This window comes from Salvelinus sp. IW2-2015, linkage group LG37 (genome assembly GCF_002910315.2).
Source record: "Salvelinus sp. IW2-2015 linkage group LG37, ASM291031v2, whole genome shotgun sequence".
Lineage (NCBI taxonomy): Eukaryota > Metazoa > Chordata > Actinopteri > Salmoniformes > Salmonidae > Salvelinus > Salvelinus sp. IW2-2015.
Genome location: NC_036876.1, coordinates 11,551,892 through 11,568,708, shown reverse-complemented (window position 1 = coordinate 11,568,708; position 16,817 = coordinate 11,551,892). Strand labels below are relative to the sequence as shown.

The window sequence follows — 16,817 nt, the reverse complement described above, 5'->3', positions numbered from 1 at the left end:
AGGCAGCAGAACGTTCTCCACGGCGTCTCCAGACTCTGTCACATGTGCTCAGTGTGAACCTGCTTTCATCTGTGAAGAGCACAGGGCGCAGTGGATTGCAATTTGTCTCTGCAATGCCGTCCTGCACGTGTTGGGCTGAAGCACACCCCATGTGGACGTCGGGCCTCATACCACCCTCATTGAGTCTGTTTCTGACCGTTTGAGCAGACACATGCACATTTGTGGCCTGCTGGAGGTCATTTTGCAGGGCTCTGGCAGTGCTCCTCCTGCTCCTCCTTGCACAAAGGCGGAGGTAGTGGTCCTGCTGCTGGGTTGTTGCCCTCCTACGGCCTCCTTCACGTCTCCTGATGTACTGGCCTGTTCCTGGTAGCGCTCCATGCTCTGGACATTACGCTGACAGACACAGCAAACCTTCTTGCCACAGCTCGCATTGATGTGCCATCCTGGATGAGCTGCACTACCTGAGCCACTTGTGTGGGTTGTAGACTCCGTCTCATGCTACCACTAGAGTGAAAGCACCGCCAGCATTCAAAAGTGACCAAACCATCAGCCAGGAAGCATAGGAACTGGAAAGTGGTCTGTGGTCACCACCTGCAGAATCACTCCTTTATTGGGGTGTTTTGCTAATTGCCTATAATTTCCACCTGTTGTCTATTCCATTTGCACAACAGCATGTGAAATTTATTGTCAATCAGTGTTGCTTCCTAAGTGGACAGTTTGATTTCACAGAAGTTGTGAATTGACTTGGAGTTACATTGTGTTGTTTAAGTGTTCCCTTTATTTTTTTGAGCAGTGTATTTTGCTTGTCCATTTCCAGAGGCCTCTCCTGGATGCTGTTGGAGAACCGAGGTAAAGACAGTTTCAAGTTGGATATTCGACTGATGTTTGCGCTTTCAAACCTCAATAGCTTTCAAACCACTTGAGCCACAGACTCAAAATAAGTGTCATGCTTTTGGAAAAATTGCACACAACAATGCACAGATTTTATTTTCACGCTTTGGACATTAATTCGCTTTCCAAAGCTAATAAACATGTGGAAATGTGAGCAGCATTTTGTATTCCTAGTTGAATTAGTTAGGGAGCGTAAACGAAGTACAAACTTTTTTTTACCTTCAAATTTTATTAGCTCCTTGGTCATGTGACCTACTTGACTCAAACAAAGTTCAGAATGTCCACTGACTACCCTTCTATATTGCACACCCTTTGGTTTGTTCATTTTCATCTCACACGTTTTTACATTAATTTTTCAAACTTTATAATTTCAATAGCTCCTTGGTCATGTGACCTACTGACTTCAAACAAGGTTCAGAATATGCACACAGTGGGCCTACACATTGAACACCCTTTAGTTTGTCCATCTTCATTTCACTCGATTTTACATGCATTTTTCTAACTTTAAAATTTCCATAGCTTCTTGGTTATGTGACCACCTGACTTCAAAGAAGGTTCAGAATGTCCACTCAGTGGGCCTACACATTGCACACCCTTTAGTTTGCCAAATTTCATGTCACGCATTTTTACATACATTTTTCAAACCTTCTAATTTCAATTGCTCCTTGGTCATGTGACCACCTGACTTAAAACAAGGTTCAGAATGTACACTCAGTGGGCCTACACATTGTACACCCTTTAGTTTGTCCATTTTCATTTCACTCGATTTTACGAGAATTTAAGTCCGGAGGCGCCCCTCAGTCCACTGGTGCCCTCTACGAGGGTCTTCAGTCCACGTCCCGCACTCGAACCGCCGCCGTAAGGAAGGGCCACCCGGACCCTCCCCTTTAGAGTCAGGTTTTGCGGCCGGAGTCCGCACCTTTGGTGGGGGGTACTGTCACGCCCTGGCTATAGAGAGGCTTTTTATTCTCTATTTTGGTTAGGCCAGGGTGTGACTAGGGTGGGCAGTCTATGTTCTTTTTTCTATGTTGTTGGTTTTCTATGTGTTTGSCCTGGTGTGGTTCCCAATCAGAGGCAGCTGTCTATCGTTGTCTCTGATTGGGAGCCATACATAGGTAGCCTGTTTTCCCCTTTTGAGTTGTGGGTGATTAATTTCTGTTTAGTGTGTGTTGCACCTGACGGAGCTGTTTCGGTTGTCACTTTGTTGTTTTTGCTTTTTACTGTTCAGTTTTTATTAAACCAGAAGAACACTTACCACGCTGCGTTTTGGTCTTCACCTTCTTCCGACGACAGCCGTTACACATAAATTGTAGACCTTTAATCATTTCCAACATGTCAACAGACACTTTACTTCAAATAAGTACTAAACATTTCACAGTGTTAACTTTCTCTTTATCCCTGGTTGATGTACATTTCAGAGCCCCTTCAGTGTGGATGGGGAATAGCATACATTTTCAACAACAAAGACAGCACTTCCAGTGTGTTCTTCACTCTGAACTCTTGTCTTCATTCCTAGGCACAGTACATTGAACCACTATTGGAATGCAAAACATAAAATGTAAAACAAAACAAAGCGTAACATGTTGTAAATTATATCAATGCAGTATGACGAATTAGCCATCCATTGTGTTATATCATAAATTGTCTTACATGCCGTCACTGTTGTCAAAAGATTATAAACATGTTAAATAAAGGTACTAACCCAGTCAGTCTTTGGGCCACATCCAGGTTCTTTATCAGTGACACACATGAAGCAGTTGTTGGTTCATCTGTACAAACAATAGTACGCAAGTATAAACACCATGGGACCACGGAGCCGTCATACCACTCAGGAAGGAGAAGCGTTCTGTCTCGTTGAGATGAACGTACTTTGGTGCAAAAAGTGAAAATCAATCCCAGAACAACAGTAAAGGAAGATGTTGGAGGAAACAGGTACAAAAGTATCTATATCCACAGTAAAACGAGTCTTATATCGACATAGCCTGAAAGGCTGCTCAGCAAGGAAGAAGCCAGTGCTCCAAAACCGCCATAAAAAAGCCAGACAACGGTTTGCAACTGCACATGGGGACAAAGATCGTACTKTTTGGAGAAATGTCCTCTGGTCTGATGAAACAAAAATGGAACTGTTTGGCCATAATGACTATCGTTATGTTTGGAGGAAAAAGGGGGAAGCTTGCAAGCCGAAGAACACCATACCAAATGTGAAGTACGTGGGTGACAGCATCATGTTGCGGGGGTGCTTTGCTGCAGGAGGGACTGGTGCACTTCACAAAATAGATGGCATCATGAGGATGGAAAATTATGTGGATATATTGAAGCAACATCTCAAGACATCAGTCAGGAAGTTAAAGCTTGGTCGCAAATGGGTCTTCCAAATGGACAATGACCCCAAAAATACTTCCAAAGTTGTGGCAAAATGGCTTAAGGACAACAAAGTTAAGGTATTGGAGTGGCCATCACAAAGCTCTGACCTCAATCCCATAGAACATTTGTGGGCAGAACTGAAAAAGCGTGTGCGAACAAGGAGGCCTACAAACCTGACTCAGTTGCACCAGCTCTGTCAGGAGGAAATGTATTGTGTGAAGCTTGTGGAAGGCTACCAGAAACGTTTGACCCAAGTTAAACAATTTAAAGGCAATGCTACCAAATACTAATTGAGTGTATGTAAACTTCTGACCCACTGAGAATGTGATGAAAGAAATAAAAGCTGAAATAAATCATTCTCTCTACTATTATTCTGACATTTCACATCCTTAAAATAAAGTGGTGATCCTAACTGACCTAAGACAGGGAATTCTTTATTAGGATTAAATGTCAGGAATTGTGAAAAACAGAGTTTGAATGTATTTGGTTAAAGTGTATGTAAACTTCCTACTTCAACTGTACATAAAAATAAAGAATTTCCATTTACTTTGAATTAAATGTCATTACATACCAGACATTTTTAGTATATCCTCAGCCATTTCTTTTTTGGGGAAGTTCTGTGCAACTTCCTTGGCCATCTACACCAAAAAAWAAAAWATGAGTTTTTGACCTACTTGTTCATTATTGAAAATATAACTATCAAACCTGCATTACAAAGACCCCGCAGCTGAAGGTGTGAGTTATTTCCCCTCCTTTCCACTTTATGWCCACCCAGTSGTCTTTTCCATGGCAGGATCTTCTCATTTTGAAGTATTCTCTTTTTTATGTAAACATAATGGAATTCTGATTAGTTATAGGCAAATGAATACACAGGCCAAAACTGTTTTCTGATTTCCTTATCACTATAATCTAATAGAGGTAACTTCCTTTATGCCCCATTCTACACACAGCCTAAATTATAGGCACTGGACCATTTACAGGAGAATAATAAAAGTAGCAGATAGGATCCAACCCTATCACCCTATCACAGAGTGAATAAATGTAGAGCGTTTGTAGACTAAGAAAAAAATATTAAGTGACAGTTTCATCAGTACGTGCTTAAAGAAAGTCATATCACAAAGATCACAGATGACAGTGCCCATCAAGTCTATGACAAAAGAGAAGGAATTGTAAGCACCAAAGTGTGTTAGTCAAAATAACATCTGAATATGTCAGTTGTTAAACATAATACTTATATTTGCAATAGCAATTTATGATATATGCAGTTGAGGAATATTCSATGTATCAACACTACATGTAGGATGGACATAAGACATTCCCACACACAGTAAACACATACCTAGAGGCATTTTTCAGCTATGGTTTTACCACTCAGAATCCAGAATGGATATGACAATGGAGCCAGCACAGGACGTAATACACCCTTACAACAACCTACTTTTTGATCTTCTTGACTTCTTATCTGGTAAACTGCTAATGTGTGTCAAGAAAAGAGCCCCAATTAGGGGTTAGTGTACTCTGGTAAAATAGGGCTGGTTTAGATTAAAAACTATTGCCCTGTGTCRTCATTCATAGGGGCATGAGAGACTAGTCAGTGGTAGAATTGAGTTGGCACTTTATTGGCCCAAACACATCCAAACTGGATGTAGTCTATCACAGTGCCATCCGTTTTGTCACCAAAGCCCCATATACCACCCACCACTGCGACCTGTATGCTCTCGTTGGTTGGCCCTCACTACATATTTGTCGCCAAACCCACTGACTCCAGGTCATCTATAAGTCCTTGCTAGGTAAAGCCCCGCCTTATCTCAGCTCACTGGTCACCATAGCAACACCCACCCGTGTTTGAAGTCAGTAGGCCACAAGACCAAGGAGCTATTGAAATTAGAATGTTTGAAAAATGCATGTAAAATCATGTGAGATGGAAATGGACAGACTAAAGGGTGTGCAATATAGAAGGGTAGTCAGTGGACATTCTGAACCTTGTTTGAAGTCAGGTGGTCACATAACCAAGGAGCTATTGAAATTTTAAAGTTTGAATAATTCATGTAAAAGCGTGTGAGAAGAAAAACGACAAACTAAAGGGCGTGCAATGTGTAGGCCCACTGAATGTACATTCTGAACCTTGTTAGAAGTCAGTAGGTCATATGACCAAAGAGCTATTGAAATTCAAAAAATGTAAATAAATAATTTAAAATAGTGCTAGATGTAAATCGACCGAAAAAAATAAAAGTATGTGCAATGTGTGTCTATGCCATCGGGTTAGCTACAACCAGTTCTGAAAGTTTTAGGAGTAATGGTTATAGAGCAATTGAAATTTGAAAAATTTGATTTGTCACTATGTTGACGGTCCCTAACTGCTATTGGTGGACGTAAGGAAAATTACAGGCGAATATTCTACCTGAAACTGTCTTTACCTCGGTTGTTGGAGAGACGCATTGCTGCGGCGCTCCACCAACGTTCCATAAAAACAAGCATCCAACATAAATCATGTAGCAGATAAAGAATATGATTTAAAGATTGTGACCTTTTCTGTAGCCTACAGGCTGGAGACAAAATGTATAACAATTGTATGACATGGACACTTTCTACATCATGCAGGTTTCTCCGATCAAATGGCCTAACCTTAATGATGCCGAATCAAATAAAAAAACGCGCTGTCATGTTAACAAACAACATATCCTAAAAACAGGGCAGGTCAAAGTAAAACTGACCATATGGAATGGATAATCACAGCTGTTGTCCAGGAGTTTCACCCCATTTTCTTGATCAGTGGTTTCAAGTTTGTATCCGTCAAAAAAAAATTGACAAGCTGATCATAGAGAAAAATAAAATACTTGTGCATTTCCCGCTGTGTAAACACGTTGTAAATAGGCCTCGCGATAACTCCTGATAAAGTAGGGTAACTGATATTCACAATTTAAATAGCCAAATTGATTAGTCATAGGAAACAGGACTAACAAAGCTAATGCAACCGCCTACCACATGGATGGGCGTTCAGAAAATTCCATTGCGGCCGACGGGGTAGGCTACACCCCAGTAAGTACAAGCCGAATTATTTTGTAAGTATTTTTTTTGTGTGTTTACAAACGGTTGGCTTACMACATAGATGGGCATTCCTAAAATKATATTTCAGGCAACACAGGGTACACCTCAGTAAGCATGGACCGAGGCTGATACTTTTTGGACGTCTTTCGTGTAGTCTGAACCAATCATAGTCTTCTAGGTTTGGTTGAGATTTTGTCCATTCTGGACCAGCCTTGATTTGACCCAGACATAGACCTCTATAAATTACGTCTTTTCAACTTTCATTCAGAACCAAACATTTGCCTGATTTCAACATCCCCATAAAAACAAAGAGAAAACAGTGAAATATTTGCAAATGTATAAAAAAATGACAAATACAAAATGGAAAAACCTTATTTACATAAGTATTCAGACYCTTTGCTATGAGACACGAAATAGAGGTCAAGTGCATCCTGTTTCCATTGATCGTCCTTGAGATGTTTCTACAACTTGACTAAAGTCCACATGTGGTAAATTCAATTGATTGGAAATTATTTGGAAAGGCACACACTCGTCTACACGTCACACYYGTCTATATAAGGTCCCACAGTTGACAGTGCATGTCAGAGCAAAAACCAAGCCATGAGGTCGAAGGATAGAGCTCCGAGACAGGATTGTGTCGAGGCACATATCTGGGGAAGGGTACCAAAACATTTATGCAGTATTGATCGTCCCCAAGAACACAGTGGCCTTCATCATTCTTAAATGGTAGATGTTTGGAACCACCAAGACTCTTCCTACAGCTGGCCACTCGGCCAAACTGAGCATTCGGTGGAGAAGGGCCTTGATCAGGGAGGTGACCAAGAACCCGATGGTCACTCTGACAGAGCTCCAGAGTTCCTCTGTGGAGATGGGAGACCCTTCCAGAAGGACAACCATCTCTGCAGCACTCCACCAATCAGGCCTTTATGGTCGTGGCCAGACAGAAGCCACTCCTCAGTAAAAGGCACAACAGCCTGCTTGGAGTTTGCCAAAAGGCAGCTAAAGACTCAGACCATGAGAAACAAGATTCACTGGTCTGGTGAAACCAAGATTGAACTCTTTGTCCTGAATGCTAAGCATCACGTCTGGAGGAAACCTGGCACCATCCCTACAGTGAAGCATGGTGGTGTCAGCATCATGCTGTGGGGATGTTTTTCAGCGGCAGGGACTGGGAGACTAGTCAGGATCGAGGGAAAGATGAACGGAGCAATGTACAGAGAGATCCTTGATGAAAACCTGCTCCAGAGTGCTCCGGACCTCCAGACTGGGGCAAAGTGTCATCTTCCAACAGGACAACGACCCTAAGCACACAGCCAAGACAACACAGGAGTGGTTTCAGAACAAGTCTCTGAATGTCCTTGAGTGGCCCATCCAGAGCCCGGATTTGAACCTGATTGAACATCTCTGGAGAACCTGAAAATAGCTGTCCAGCAACGCTCCCCATCCAACCTGACAGAGCTTGAGAGGATCTGCAGAGAAGAATGGAAGAAACTCCCCAAATACAGGGGTGCCAAGCTTGTAACGTCATACCCAAGAAGACTTGAGGCTGTAATCGCTGCAAAAGTTGCTTCAACAAAGTACTGAGTAAAGRGTCTGAATACTTATGTAAATGTGATATTTCCGGGGGGATTTTATAATAAATTTGCTAAACCTGTTTTTACTTTGTCATTATGGGGTATTGTGTGTAGATTGATGAGGGGGAAAAACAATTGAATACATTTTAGAATAAGTCTGTAACCTAACAAAATTTGGAAAAGTCAAGGGGTCTGAATACATTCCGAAGGCACTATATACTCTTCAGCAGGGCTTTCACACCTTCCAGTCCCTCCCACTGCACAGAGAAAACCTCACACTGCCTTGAGTATCCAGGGCAGGCACACAGAACATGCTTCAAAAGCACACTGATAAGACAAGCCTAGACAAATGTATTGAAATGTAAAGACTGATAAGAAATGGTGCTTGTGTGTTTCCTATGCAGACACATTACACCACTGACAGTCATGTAGTAGGCCTATAGATCCTCAAAGKTTTACAGCTGCACCTTTGAGAGGATCTTGACTGGCTGCATCACCACTTGGTATGGCAACTGCTTGGCATCCGATCGTAAGGCACTACAGAGGGTAGTGCAAACAGCCCAGTATATCACCGGGGCTGAGCTACCTGCCATCGAGGACCTCTATACCAGGCGGTGTTAGAGGAAGGCCATAAAAATGGTCAAAGACTCCAGCCACCCAAGTCAGACTGTTCCCTCTGCTACCACATGGCAAGCAGTACCGGAGGGCCAACTCTGGGACCAAAAGGTTCCTGAACAGCTTCCAACCCCAAGCCATCAGAGTGCTGAACAGTTAATCAAATGGCCACCCTGACTATTTGCATTAACCACATTTTTATTTGCAATGACTCTCTTGCACACTCACTGGACTCTACCCACACACACTACATACGCTCACATACCATGCATATAAACATACACACACACTTTCACACCCTGCTGCCTAGTAACTTTTACCCCTACCTACATGTACATATTACCTCATACCCCAGCACATTGATTTGGTACCGGTACTCCTTTTATATAGTCTCGTTATTTTCTTGCACATTTTTCTTACTTTTTACCTCTGCATTGTTGGGAAAGGGCTCATAAAGTAAACATTTCACCGTAAAGTCTACACCTGTTGTATTCGGCGCATGTGACAAATACAATTTGATTTATAGATGATTTAGACTTATGGTGAATAACCCTTTAAAGTGCTTTATTTAAATAATGTGTATATGTTGTTCATAGTACCATTTTCTTTGATAATGCATAATTTATTTTCCATCAGGGCTCTCCAGGAGAGGACCAGGCAGACTGCAGTGGTTATCACAGGGGTGGCATCCTGACACCAAACTAAACCAATCTGATTGTAAAGGTGAAGAAACAACCTCAGAGCTCCATCTTGGCTGAATAGCAATATGGATGCTAATTTCTGGGCGCATTCCTCTGCCCAGGCGTTCCTGACGCCTGCCAGATCTTACAACCCCTTAATAGGTATTTTACGTATCAGCTAACATATGTTATAGCAATTTGTAATTTGATGATGTGGTATGCAACCATTGGTTGATGCATGTAACATCTGAGCAGGGTAATGTGACCTGTCTTTTTCCTCCCTACAGCTCACGCTGAGCTATGTGATGGTGGGATTGGTTATCTCCACCGTGAGTGCAGTCTGTGATGTGATCAATGTAGCAATCAAAAGGTTTCCATTTTGAAAGCTAATAATAATAATTTGAAAGCGCAGGTGTGAACGGAAGAATAGAAATGTATGTTCTTTATTCAGGCTCTCAAGACTAGGGTCGCGGAAACCATTTCAATATGTTCACATACAGCAAAAATATGCAGAAAAATTAAGGCAAAAGGCCGACAGTTAAGAAGACAGGAAACAGAGTTCGCTTTTTGTCACATTTTATCATGTATGATCATGAATGGAGGCGCCAGTAACGCAGCTGTATAACGAGTTCCAACTTTAAAAAAAGGAAACAAACACATTGCTTTACAATACCTCAGAAATCTAAAAATAAAGTACAATAATCATAATAATAATCAAAATAATATAGTTTTTAACCACAAAGCAGAGGGAGGATGATTGTTCAGTTCGAATTCTATTCTACTCCAGTCAGATGTCAAATACACTACGTCTTCAAAGTATCTTACCAGCACTACTACATTAATAACACACACTACATTTATTCATTGCCAAATGGAGCAGAATTTAATCACGGTAGATCCAAAGGCTACCTCTTTTCTTACCCCTCATCTTTAGAATAACTGGTAACACTGCCTAATTCTAACAAGTCATTTCAAAATGGCATCTGTTCTCCGTTTCAGGATGATCAAAGCACTATGAAAACTGGCTTACGGGACCATTCAACCGAAATTCCTATCTCGAAGACCTGGAGGCAAATAAAATTCACACTGTAGGAATAGTACTAAAGAGGTAAAAACGGAGGGATAACAGGAGGGGGAGTGGAAGTGCATCTGACATCTTTGCTCTGGGAACTCCAGGCTGCTGAGCTGGATAAAGCATTTCAATAGACGCAGGGTGTGGTTTGGGGGGGGGAGGACTTGGTTGAGGAAGGGAGGAGGTTCAGATTTCTGTTTGGTTGTCTCCATAGACACTCTCATCACTGTAGGCAATGTAGAGGAAAAAGTCCTCTTCATGGTGCTCCTGAAAGAGAGCGAGAGAGATAGAGGTGTTAGTGTGAGTTGACAAAACAGAGGTAGGGGAATTGCATCCCAATCCCCACAGAAACATGCAGCAGAAAAGTGAGAGGAGTGTAAAATAAATATCATACCTGGTACAGCAGGCCCATGGTGGCGGAAGTGGGTGGAATGACGTTGTTTACAAAGAAGAATAAGGCGTCCTCTGCCCGCAGGTGGATTCGTTTTCGGATGAGGAAGTAGAACTGGCCCACTGTAGTAGAGGTAGAGGAATTGAACAATTACAGTTCTGAAAGGAATGGTATGCATTTGTGATACATGTGTGGCAATGTTATAACAGTTCACGTTACCTGTGAGGTCGGAGGGCACGAGGTATTTCTTCTTGTCCAAATCTCCTATCCTTGCTTTGGGGGCTTTTTCCACAATTACCTCAAATAAGAAGAAAAGAAATAATTCAATATAGGCCTAAATATTGTGTGGCTATGTATCCAACAATGTGAAGTTTGTTGACACGGTCAAAAAAAAGAGCCTTACTTCTTACATGAATAACTTTTACATTCATAATTAACTTGGTCACATACGCTTGCACTATTCAAGCTTCTTTGTTTCACATTTCAAGGAAAAGGGGATCGGAGACCTGCGGTACCTCACGGTGCGAGGTGATTTTCAGAAACCATGGTCCATTGTCTTTGGCTCATTTATTACTTCTCCATTTTGATTCCACTGCTATGTGAAGCTGACAGGACAGCATTTTTGAGTGGGGAGTAGAAATGAAACCAAATCTCACAGAGAAAGAATACTTCCCTGTGCTCTAAGGCCAGTGCATAAAACCTGCACCAAGTCTTTTTACAGATCGTTTACACCATCTTTAATTTGGATAGTTAGGCCTTACAAATTAGGAATAGACATGTCGTTCTGGGAGTATTATCAGAACATAGTTCTGGACAAATTTGTTGACAGAACAAATCGTACTCAAGCAATCCTTGAGAATGAAGGAAGGAATCTATTGACATTTCTGCCCTAAGCATTCTAACTAAGGACGCACGATATATCGGTGAACATATCGAAATCGGACGATATTAGCTAAAAATGCCAACATTGGTATCGGCCCAATGTCTAGTTTAATGGCGATGTGCAAAACCGATGTCACAGCTGACGTACATACCTATATAACGTAGGTACACAATGTATTGACGCCACGTAAAATTGTGCGTTACACGTGCAACACAGAATTCCTAACCTAGCCCACAATGTCTGCTGTGTGGACCGAGCAGTCAACAAGACGAGCAGTCATTCGAAAAAGTAATTACATTTCAGCTAGACAACTCAAATGTGAAATCCAATAACGCCAAAATAGTAGAATTCATTGCCCTTGACAATCAACCGTTCTCTGTCATGGGTGATGTTGGCTTTTGGTACACACTACCAAGTGCCCTATTTTTCAGATGTTGCACTACCGTAGTTACATAGTAATAGCGTCACTGCTATTAGCTTACCGACATACATACTATGGAAAGCCGTTTGGGTCTTTGCGTGTCAAAAAAGATACAAGTCAAACAAAACCATTTTACACGTTAAATAAGCCTTTAAAAATTTGACACATCAAATAACACAGTTCTATTTTAGAATGTTGTGAGTTCTGAATTTGCACGTGCAAGCCAAGAGCCACCACTATCAGTAGCACTGTCAAAGCGGTATAAAAAAAAACTGTCTGCAAACAAGCAAACACCGGCCACGAACGATGTGTTTACAATACCGCGTTGGTAATAAAGCATTATTTGTTAGGCCGCAACTTCTGGGGTAGCTAGCTAGCTTTAGCTTGGTACCTAGCTAGGAGCAATACAACCAGCCTGAAAACAATGACCAGTAGAAACTGCAGACATTTTCATTATACTTATCAATGATTTAGGAATCCTTGTGAGTATATATTAGCTAGGTAGCCACTTGTTGTTCGCCTATTGAAATTGAACTTCAGTTCATGAAAATAAATAGCTAGCCAGCTACTTACCCCTGTTGGCCAAAGCTAACGTTATAAGCAGCCAGCTAGCTTCATCTGGCTAGTGATGCTCAACCCGACCGGGTTGAGTTGTGAAGCTAGCCACAATAGTGGAATTTGCAGTTTGCCTTCAAAATAAAAGTACCTCTTTGAAAGTGATGCAGAAGGTTAAAATTGGTGGAATCATGCCATATTTAGACTGCATAATGTTAAACAAGGTTGGAATGTGAAGCAATTAAATTGGGTATCAGTCTACTCGGTGACACCCACAGAACACAACTGTGAAGAGTTTACGCAAATATTAGTGTTGTAGCTCCTATTGCGGGCCTGTGACTGTGAAATCACCTCCCCAGTCAGCCTATTGCGTGTAATGACATTCATATTGCACTGTACAGCTTTACCTAATGATTGGGGATCAATGAAATTGGGTATATGTCTACTCAATACCCAATATATTTTTCCCCCAATGTCCTCCTCAGAGTTCTCAGACTGCAAAACATCCACACAGTATTGTTTTTCCTCTGGAATATAGTGTTCAATACACATAGATTGAAAATAAATTTGGCTCAATTCAGTTGTTTCAGAGTCCCGCAATAAGAGCAATGACGCTATTGTTCTCTGGGTGTCACTGAGTAGACTGATACCCCACCATGTCATTGATCCACAATCCATAGGTAAGGCTGTACAGTAAAATAAGTATGCCCCCAATGCAATTCTAAAGTATAATACATCCAGTGTGACTTCAACAGATTTTTGTTTAATGAACAAATTATTATCTTTTGTTGATTTTATATAACATTACAACCTAGTTTAGCATGATCTATTCAATTATGGCAAAATTCTACTATTTGTATTCATTTGCATCACTGTCAATGACATACTTTTATTTTGAAGGCTACCCGCAAAGTCCACTATTGTGGGGTTAATCCTTTTTGTGGCTAGCTTCACAGATGGGTTCGACCAACATTAATCAAATAAGAATTGTTTTATAAAGTAGGGCTATTTTAGATGATACCCAGCTATATAGTTAGCTAGCTAACTATAGCTACTGAAACAGATGTCATTGTTTTGCTATGTTTTTGGGGAAAAACATTGTTTGCATCCATGAGCTAGCTAGCTTTTTTTTAATGACCAGCACTGTGGGACAACTTCATCAGCATCATAGCATACGAATCGATGAATCGTTGCGACATATGAAATACGAGTGATAGTGTAATCAATGTGTAATAACTACGTAAAAATGTTATGAACGCGTTAAATTATTATGTGACGTGCAGTCATATTCAGGTCCCGATTGGTCAAATAGTGTTATTTGACATGTATATTTTTTGACACGCAAAGACCCAAACAGCATTTCATAGAAATCCTGGTTGAGAATGAAACTACTAAACAACGAAACAGCACAGCAAGTAAGTGAAAGAAATAGGTTTTGATTATGTTTTACTGGCAATGGGGACATACGTAAATGCCAACAAAATAACTTTTTGGTCAGTGTGGTGTGTGTGTGTAACCTTTATTTAACTAGGCAAGTCAGTTAAGAACAAATTCTTATTTATGACGGCCTACCCCGCGTCGGCCAATTGTGCGCTGCCCTATGGGATTCCCAATCACGGCTGGATGTGATACAGCCTGGATTCAAACCAGGGACTGTAGTTAATCCTCTTGCACTGAGATGCAGTGCCTTAGACCGCTGTGTCTATGGGTGTTAACTATTTAACTGTACTAGAATGCTTAAAAGGACGCTAAAATAATCGAATATCGGATATCTGTATCGGCAAAAAATGACATAGGTGCGTGGGGGCGCACACGGTGTGCGGCGTGGGGGGGCACACGATGTGCGAGGGGACACGGTGTCAACTGTAAACAATCTACCTACAGAGGGGCCAAATGCGATGGACTGCTTATTGACACCAGCTGTAGGCTATTTAGGGTACTATACTTTCAACACAAACTACCTTAAACTGTAAACCTAGTAACTAATTAAACATTGAATATTAGATGTCATGTTTCATTTTGACATAAACTTGGTAGTAAGTTAGCTCCTATTGTTTTATAAGTATGTTAAACTAGCTACCTGTCTTATGAAATACTGTGTCTGACTCCATGGATTAACAGCAAACATGTTGACAGATTGCTAGCTAGTAAAAAATAAAATCCCATTCAATGTTGAATAGAATTATGCCTAGTCTTCTAAACTGCGACGAACACGGTAGGCCCATAAGAAGCCATTTGTTGTTGCCAACCCACATACAAAAGCTAACGCGATAGTTAGCTAGTAAACTAATACAACTGCCCTGCTTTGGCGTTCCTATGAAAATATACCAAAACCAAACATGACATGGCTTGAGCGGTTATCACGTTAACGTTATCTAAATTGGGATTACTAACATCAATACTAGTTTTAATAACCAAATGTTTCCCTATTGACTTCTGGGTAGAAAAAACATTTAACGTTAGGCTGTTAGCTTAGCTAACATTAGCTACTTACAGGCACCCTGTCCGGATACTTCTTCCTTATTTTCTCGCCCTCAGACCGTCTCTTTTCAAATGGATGTTCCTCTTTGTATTGGAACTTCATTGTCAAACGAATGACAGGGTGTCGATCTGAGATATCCGATCTGGGTTCCTCAAGTAACAATTCGATGGCACACGGGTCAAGACTGCTGTTTTGCTCGGATTCTTTCCTAGTACGACTGCAGCGGAAGGATACAATAACATATGACGCCAAAGAGAGGTCTGTACGTCGAATTAGCTAAATAGTTAAGCTACGCTCATGGTGCTTTCAAGACAACTGGGAACTCGATGTCAAATCATTACATCAGCGATATTTAGGTCGGAAAGTCGGAGCTCTAGAAAGAAGCCGGAGTTCCCGACTTGGAATTCCGAGTCGGACCTGTTTTTTTCCCCTGAGTTCCCAGTTGTCTTGAATACACTGAAGACAGATATATCCAAGTTCCCAGTTGTTGTGAACCCGGCATTCGTCGCACGGCCTCATTAAAAAGAGTTGTGAAAGTTTGAACTCTGATTTAAATATTTAGTAATATTCAGCAATTAATCAAACTGTAAGGATTCTTCAACAAATTGGCAGTCATTTTGTTTTCATAGCTTTGTTGCAAAATATATATTTAAAAAAAATAAAAAACAGATTTAACGGAACTACTTTATTTTGACCAACCGGTTGTGATGAGGCAGTTGTCATATGACCCATCATTGCACTTTCCGTGGCGTGTTATTGAGTTTAGCCAGCAGCAAATTCAACAGAGACTACTAAATCGATGGCTGAATTTAATTAATGTGTTTATAGTGCAGAGCTGGAAATAGTTGTGGAGCTAATAATTCCTCCGTGTCTAATCACACTTCAAGGTGGGTGTCAGGTGTCAGTTTGATTGGGCAGTTGCACAAGTGGTCACATGCTTGGGAGTCATAGGTCAGCTGAGGTGGCTGCTGTTATTAACTTTTGTTTTCCCCTTTATTTAAACTAGGCAAGTCAGTTAAGAACAAATTCGTATTTACAATGACGGCCTAGGAACAGTGGCTTACCTGCCTTGTTCAGGGGCAGAACGACAGTTTTACCTCGTCAGCTCAGGGATTTGATCTAGCAACCATTCAGTTACTGGCCCCAACGCTCTAACCACTAGGTTACCTGGCGCCCCACAATCGTCACAGTATCCTTACAAGTAGTGTAGTCAAAGCATTTGAAAAGGTAAACTATAAAGGGTATACGGGTTCCATAAAACAATATGATCTGTTTATGACCAGTTTTTAAAGTTACCTTAACACGCCCTACATCAAATTCCAGGCTCCTAGCAAAGCTAGTTCTTTGATTACCCTATGTCATAGATCAGCCAGCGAGTTAACTCCCTGACTGGTTACTAAGGTTCAAATCAATCTCTGATTAAAATGAAAATATGGGAACCAGTGTGGTGGCCCTTCAGTGGCCAGCCTGGATATGAATAGACCTGGTATGTCAACAGGTAGTGGAAACAATGATGCAGTTACTCATCTTACCACTTGAGGGCAGCCAAGTGTAAGATTTGGCAGTGGATCTAATTGAAAAACAGAATATCACTATTATTACTTGTCCCATAACAAAAATGCAATGTCAATTTATGACATTTGTCTCAATTTAAAACTGGTCCTCCTTTCCTGAGCATTCTGTCATACATTCCCACAAAATACAAGCAGACGAAACACCACAACTGGGATGCTTTTTGAGAGCACCGTGATTCTGTTTGAAGTTACAAAGGAGAGCCAGGTAAAAGTGGTCAATACTGACAAGTGTTTTATTAGTAACACAGACCTGGGGACTGAGCCAAA

General features: G+C 41.1%; 1 protein-coding gene across 1 annotated transcript; it reads right to left on the bottom strand.

Moving 5' to 3' along the window:
- Positions 1-10,331: 10,331 nt before the first annotated feature.
- Positions 10,332-15,471, bottom strand: LOC111960323 (gamma-aminobutyric acid receptor-associated protein). The gene is made up of 4 exons (XM_023982289.2): positions 14,989-15,471; positions 10,855-10,933; positions 10,639-10,757; positions 10,332-10,511 (listed from the first exon to the last, which is right to left on the bottom strand). The coding sequence occupies exons 1-4, from the start codon at positions 15,076-15,078 to the stop codon at positions 10,431-10,433; spliced, it is 369 nt and encodes a 122-aa protein (XP_023838057.1). The 5' UTR covers positions 15,079-15,471; the 3' UTR covers positions 10,332-10,430.
- Positions 15,472-16,817: the final 1,346 nt, after the last annotated feature.

Excerpts from the sequence above, each read along its gene's own strand:
- LOC111960323 (XM_023982289.2), bottom strand. The coding sequence starts at position 15,078 with ATGAAGTTCCAATACAAAGAGGAACATCCATTTGAAAAGAGACGGTCT. Across the intron at positions 10,934-14,988 it reads AGTATCCGGACAGGGTGCCT|GTAATTGTGGAAAAAGCCCC; the intron begins GTAAGTAGCTAA and ends TTCTTATTTGAG. Across the intron at positions 10,512-10,638 it reads CCATGGGCCTGCTGTACCAG|GAGCACCATGAAGAGGACTT; the intron begins GTATGATATTTA and ends GCTCTCTTTCAG.